The sequence below is a fragment of the Notothenia coriiceps genome, unplaced genomic scaffold (assembly GCF_000735185.1).
Source record: "Notothenia coriiceps isolate Sejong01 unplaced genomic scaffold, NC01 NC01_scaffold00032679, whole genome shotgun sequence".
NCBI lineage: Eukaryota > Metazoa > Chordata > Actinopteri > Perciformes > Nototheniidae > Notothenia > Notothenia coriiceps.
Genome location: NW_011365380.1, coordinates 82191 through 88613, shown reverse-complemented (window position 1 = coordinate 88613; position 6423 = coordinate 82191). Strand labels below are relative to the sequence as shown.

Genomic DNA, 6423 nt, shown 5'->3' with positions numbered 1-6423 from the left:
GCGTCCCTGTGTAACTGGGAAACTGATAGAATTGGATCATAAGATCGTGGTGTTTTTGCAACTTCAGCATAGGGATTGGGATGTTTATTGAACTTCGGCTTTCAACTAATTTACCTTCGAAACACATGTTTGGCTCTGCCGCTCAGCTCTGCTGCATGCCTCTGTCTGTGTCTGCGTTCTTCGCACCTGCCTGTAATCTGAGGAGGTCCCGCCTCTCTGGCTGGCTCCCGCCCGGAAAATCTTCAGTGTTGATAGACTCTTCAGTAATAGCCTATCAGATAGCGCTGTGGGCGGGACATTGCTCGTGTACAGAGAGTGGTGACTGCAGCCTGCAGCCAGAGAAAGGGCCGCATCAGAGCCAAAGTTTTTTTCGGCAATTTCATAAAACAAAGGCCGATACCGATAATCGGTCAAATGCGGAATATCGGCCCCGATAATCGGACTGGCCGATTATCGGTCGACCCCTAGTTTCTAATTCTTTAAATTCCTCACCTCACAGAAACATCCATCCCTCCAAGGAAGCGAGGACACCAGTCGTCCAAACAGCATGACCTCCAACTCCTCCTTCCACTCCACCCAGGATGAGTTTGAGTCACCGCCACATGTGGAAAGGGAAGAAGAGGAGAATGGAGGAGGGAGCAAAGAAGAGATCCAGCTGTTGAGGCTGGCGCTAGAAAGCGTTCAAGTAAAACTGCTAGAAACTAGGAAGGAAAACCGCTTGCTTCATACCCAGCTGAAACCTGAGCGAGAAGGAGAGGAGGATGAAACCCGCAGGGAGAAAGGAAGAGAAGAAGAGTTGATGGAGAGTCTGGCGGAGCTTCAGGCGAAGCTGACAGACACTCAGGAGAGATACCACCAGGCTGTGGAGGAGGTGGAGGAGCTGAGGGAGCACATGGGAGGTGAGACGGATCAACAGGAGGTCCAGAGACGCACATCGTCCACACTAGAACAGGAAGTACAGCAGCTGAGGGCCCTGCTCGTCCAATCAGGATCCGAGCTGGAATTGGCAGCTCAACGAAGCAAACAGCTGGAGGAGGCGCTGAGGAGTGTGAAGGAAGTGGGGGAGAGGACTGTACGGATTGAGGAGCTGCACAAGGAGGCACAAGAGGAGATAAGGATCCTTCAGGTGAATATGGGCCTCTTTTCCTCTCTAAACATTAGTATGACTGAAAGGGGAATCCCAGCAATTTCACACATCAAAGTCAGGTTACAGGTCTCGGGATGTTCCACTGCAAAGAAGTAGCATCCAGTGTGTTGTGGCTGCTCAATCTGTTGAGTTGAGTTGGCACTTAGCCGGTTGTAGCAGAAAATGACCAATTTTAAAATGAATCAAATCTGGAGGTGAGACATTAGAAAGAAACAAGAGCTGGCTGAGGCTACATAAGCCCTAGCATTACACAGCTGACTCTCTGATTAAACTCTCAGTGGTTGAGTTGCAATCTGGGTAATGTAGGCGCCAGGTTTTTGCAGGAAGAATATGTGCAAAATGACATTTGTTGTGTTTCTGCTGCATTGAAAACTAAACTAAATGTGTGAAATGGCTTCGACTTTGACTTCTATCCCACTTATGTTACGTCCGTTACTTCTTGGATGAATTGACAGCTTTTCCTCTTGAATTGACCCCGTCTCCTTTGTGGCTGTAGGAGGCTCTGAGGGGCACGGTGCCAGTTGAAGCTGCAGCTAAAGACTTTGAAGAGATGAAGGCTGAGCTGAGCGAGGTGAATGCCGGGTTGCAGCGCCGCCTGCTGGAGCTCTCACACTCCTACAGCGACACCAAGAGCCAGCTGAGTGCTGCTCAGAAACAGCTGTCTGAGGGCAGCGCCCCCTCATCCCCCTCCTCAGAACAGCAGCAGGTCACGGTGCTGATCAGCAAGGTGGAGGAGCTACAGACGCTGCTAGCTGAGACGGAGAAGAAGCACTTAACTGCTGGAGAAGAGATTTCTCTGCTGAGGCAGGAGGCCGAGGCTCAGGCTCAGAGCTCTGTGGACCTCGCTGACCACACACAGGTGATGTCATCTCTGGGAAACGCCATCAAAGAGTTGGAAAGCCAGTCAGAGGCCCTGAAGGAGCAGCTGCAACAGAAAATCCTGCAGGTGGAGGATCTTCAGAAAAGGTGAGGAAAAGTATGATGTCACAAGTAAGTGACAGATATGTCTTATCCTGCTGTTAGTAGTGACTTCAGCTGGATGCTGAGGTAGAGTTGGGGCTCATGAAATGGTATTAACGCAATTACAAATGCAGTGCAGGAATGTAAAACATGTACATTTGCCAAGATGCTTTTCTAAAAAAATGTTTTAGACTTTTACTAGAGTATTTACATTTCATATTTCTTATATTGAAGTGATAAGCTGATCACGTTGAGCCTGCAAGAAGTCTAACGGTCACTGAGCAAACTAATTAGACAGCTTTAAAGTGTTCTTGCAGTGGAAGTTCTCACAACATGGTTCTTGTGCGTCTTTCAATAAAAAGGCTGTCGGCAGCCAAAGATGGCACCCAAGAGGATTCAGCCTCCCGCATGGAGCAGGAGAGCAGGCGAGAGCAGCTGGAGGGCGAGGTGAAGCACCTGACGCAGCTCCTCCAGGGGGCCCTCAGGAAGCAGGACGAGATGGCTCTGGAGGCGACTGATGCATGGCAGATGGTGAGAAGAAAGGCATCAGATACAAAACAACTTTTGATGTTGACTGTTTATTGTCTTCATTCTATGTATGGCCTGACCTAACTCGATGTGTCCATCAGGCCCGGGACAACCGAGCAGAGCTGGAGGCCCTGCAGGAGCTGCTGATGTCCAGGGAGAAGGAGAACCAGGTGCTGACCAGCAGGCTGGCTGAGGCCCAGGATGCAGTGTGTCAGCTCAAACAGCTGGTGGAGAACCACGTGGCCTCAGAGAGAGAGAAGAACAAGAGGGTGAGGAATAATCCTGTAGACAATATGGGAGTACCCCATCTCCTCGAGCAGTACTCTGTATGACCAACACTTCTTTAGAAATGTGATTCTGCAACTGCTCGTGTTTTATGGTATGAGTCCACTTTAGCTTGAGACTGTCTAATCAGGGCTTTGTTGTGTTTTAAAACATTTTTATTTGTTTTAACAATATCTCTTTAAAAATATGTAATAGCCAGTAATTTTCTATAAAACAATGTCTCATTATCTCTCAAGACTCGTACAAAAATATTCCCTCTCTGGCCTCAGCTTATGTAGCTCACATGTAAGGGATAAGGTGAAGCGAGGCGGCCATTACAGTATGGGTAAAAGAACACCCGACAGGCAGATCTGCATGAAGGGTGTTCTCTTATCCATAATGACCGCCTCGCTGCACACTATCCCGCTTATTACATGGCCACATTCTCAACAAAGTAACAATATGACTCCCAATATTAATGGAACTGTTTTTTATTGATTTAAAATGACATGCATCTGCTAAGAAAAATAGTCTGTTGTTACTGTTTGAACTACATAGCAACGGCAGGAAGTGCTTCGATAGCGTTTTTGCAGACCTTTTTGATTACAGATTTGAAAACATCGTTGCTTGCTTTAAAAGTAGCACAATTCATTATGTCAAACCTTGGAAAGTATCTAGATATCCCTGACCTAATGCCAAAGTAACTGCCAACTGAATATGTTTTGCCGTTTGGATGTCGATGTCTGGACCGCTGTGTAAAAAGGAGGGTTTCTGCCCCGTTACTTCTCCGCTGTCTTCTTGTCCCAGTTTGAAAAGCAAACTGCACGCAGTTTGCTTTTTGGACTTCTTTGTGCAGATGTGAGCGTCCTTAACAGCGGTCTGTCTGTTCTGGATTAACAACGTGTCACATGTTCTGAATTGACCAATCAGAATCGAGTATTCAACTAAACCATGTAATAAGGAGGCATAAGTAATGAATTGAGACAGTTTTATAAAGATTCCAGAAAAACTAACCTGTCATTTCTCCCCCTCTCAGATAGATGACCTGTCCCGGGAGGTGGGGAAGCTGAAGGACGCCCTGAACAGCCTATCACAGCTCTCCTACAGCGCCGGCTCTCCGGCCAAGAGGCAGCAGCAGATCAACCTGCAGCTGGAGACCATGCAGCAGCAAATCAAACAGCTACAGTACCAGCTGACTGTAAGATATGATCTACACTTTTTTCTTAGTTTCAAACCTCCTATTCTATTAACAATACTTAAATGTGAAAGTGAAAACATGTGTATTTACCTCATTTTATCTTTGTAGGAGTCAAAGAAGCAGCACCAGGAGATAGTGTCCGTCTACAGGATGCACCTCCTCTATGCTGTCCAGGTAAATCCTTCTGTTAGTTTGCTTAAAGCTACGTTTTCATCTCAATGTGCTAAACATTTTTTATATATAAATAATAGCTGGGTGAGCTTGCTTGACCAATCAGCACCAAGCAAACCACTACTGGAATCTAATGTCACAAATAGTAGGCTTAAAAATAAATATTATTAGTACATTTGTATGGATGAACATGCAAAACAACTTTGCAGTATTCAACAGTCGGTAATGGCTTTAGATATCATTTTGTAATTGGGTAACTGTAATCTAATCTATTTTGGTTTGTTAACTGAACCGCTGCTGTGTGTCTTCAGGGTCAGATGGACGAGGATGTCCAGAAAGCCTTGAAACAGATCTTGATGATGTGCAAGATGCCAAGCCCAGCCAAGGAGACCTGCTAAGACCCCCCCCCTCCAACGGTCTGGTTTCCCACAAGCATGAACTGCTGCTGTCAGCACATTTCCTCCCCTCTGAATTCACAGGGTGCTTAGGCCAACACATGGTGCCTCTGAATAAACCTGGAGTATTAGTTAATGAGGAGTAGGTTTACAGTGGTGTTCATTGCCTTTGCTAATGTCAGTCGGACAGATAGAGACCTTCTGATGGGAGACGTTTTTGGGAAAGCCCAGCCCAGCACAGATACTTTGCATCATGGTGGTTCCCGACACATTTAAAGTCTCAGTATGTGCAGTAACACTAAATCACATGCAGCCGTGTGTGTGTATTTTGACAGGAACATACATGTCATTTTCTGTTACAATGTGCGCTTAGAGAAAAAGAAACAGTTGGCGCTGCTGTTGCTAGTATCTATTTTATGATACAACAGTGTTAGTATTATTTTACTTGTCTAAAGGTGTCATGGTTGTCAACATTTTCCTGATACAAACTAAATTATTTGTGCCTTCTTAACAATGCATGTGACTTTGCTTAACACCAGCTCAGAAATGAATTGATATTTGGTCGCACTTCTACGGCTCTCTTCCTATTGGCACAAAAAATATATAAAAAGTGTATTTTACTGCATTGTATTACCATGCCATATTTTCTAAGATACTGTACTGAAGAGGTTTGATAGCTGTATTTTTGATGGCCTTGTTCTGAATTAGTTTATATTCCTGTTATTATTCATAGAGTTTACTGAAGTTAAAAACGGCAACACCTAACAGTAAGAGATCCATATGTTTGTCTGTTTCACAAAGAAGATAGTTCGTTGGTAAAATGTTAAGTACTTACAATTTCTCTCGTCTTTTTTTAATCTTTCACGTTGGTCTTTTGTTTAGCAAATCCTTACTTGAAAAACATGCAAAATGAGTTGGATAAAAGAAAGTGTTCTGCTGTCACATGCCTGTAATCAGACAGTCTCTTCCTGAGGAGTACTGTCTAACAGTCACACATGCCAATTTCACCAGCTATACTTCCTTCATTAATTTATTTACATGTACCAAGAATGTCAAGGTTCTGTCTTTGTATTTGTGATACTCCCATCTCATTCAGTGTTTCATTGTAGGTACAGATTTACACTGTACAGAATATATAACTGATAACACCACACTCCTTTGCCTTAGTACTGTACTTAGGAATCATCTCTCTTGAGATTATTAAGAACAAACCCAACGCTGTTTACGGCTGACTGAAGCTTTCTCCCACATGTGTTTTACATGATTTACAGCTGACTGAGATGTGTTAGACCCTGAGGAGAGCTTTTGCTTTATGTCAAGGTTTTTAAAATATCATAAACCACCTTTCTCTAGGCCTTGAATGAAATGTGTTGTGAGAAGAAAGGGAAAAGAAATAAATGACTCTTCTGTTGGTTGTTTCATCAACAACAGTTTTGAAGAGATATGAAATAAATGCTTGTTTGCCAACTGCTTTGTTGCTCACATAAACATTTTCAAGATACTGTTCTATCCTTGGTCTGTTTTTATTTTTTTAGCGTAAAAATGATGTGATTATTGAAGTAATACAGCAACATCTTATTTGGTGAAGCTTTGAGACAAAGATAGCCAATTTAATCTCAGTGATTTGACACTTAAATGTGCACAGATCCATGCCACACTCGAGGACCCAGAGGTGGGGACTCGAGTCACATGACTTGACTCGCATATTTTTTGACTTGAGACTTGCTTGACTAACATTGATAAAAGACTTGACTTGGAAT

At 44.0% G+C, this 6423-nt stretch overlaps 1 protein-coding gene across 2 annotated transcripts in view; it reads left to right on the top strand.

The window, feature by feature from the left end:
- The window catches only part of rai14 (retinoic acid induced 14), a 37848-nt gene extending 31684 nt beyond the window's left edge, over positions 1-6164 (top strand). For both annotated transcript variants that reach the window (XM_010789243.1, XM_010789242.1), the window contains 7 exons: positions 500-1126; positions 1644-2113; positions 2470-2638; positions 2737-2904; positions 3936-4097; positions 4206-4271; positions 4580-6164. In XM_010789243.1, coding sequence (XP_010787545.1) covers positions 500-1126; positions 1644-2113; positions 2470-2638; positions 2737-2904; positions 3936-4097; positions 4206-4271; positions 4580-4666 — 1749 coding nt within the window. In that variant the 3' untranslated portion in view covers positions 4667-6164. The remainder of the gene's footprint in view (positions 1-499; positions 1127-1643; positions 2114-2469; positions 2639-2736; positions 2905-3935; positions 4098-4205; positions 4272-4579) is intronic.
- The last annotated feature ends 259 nt before the right edge of the window (positions 6165-6423 follow it).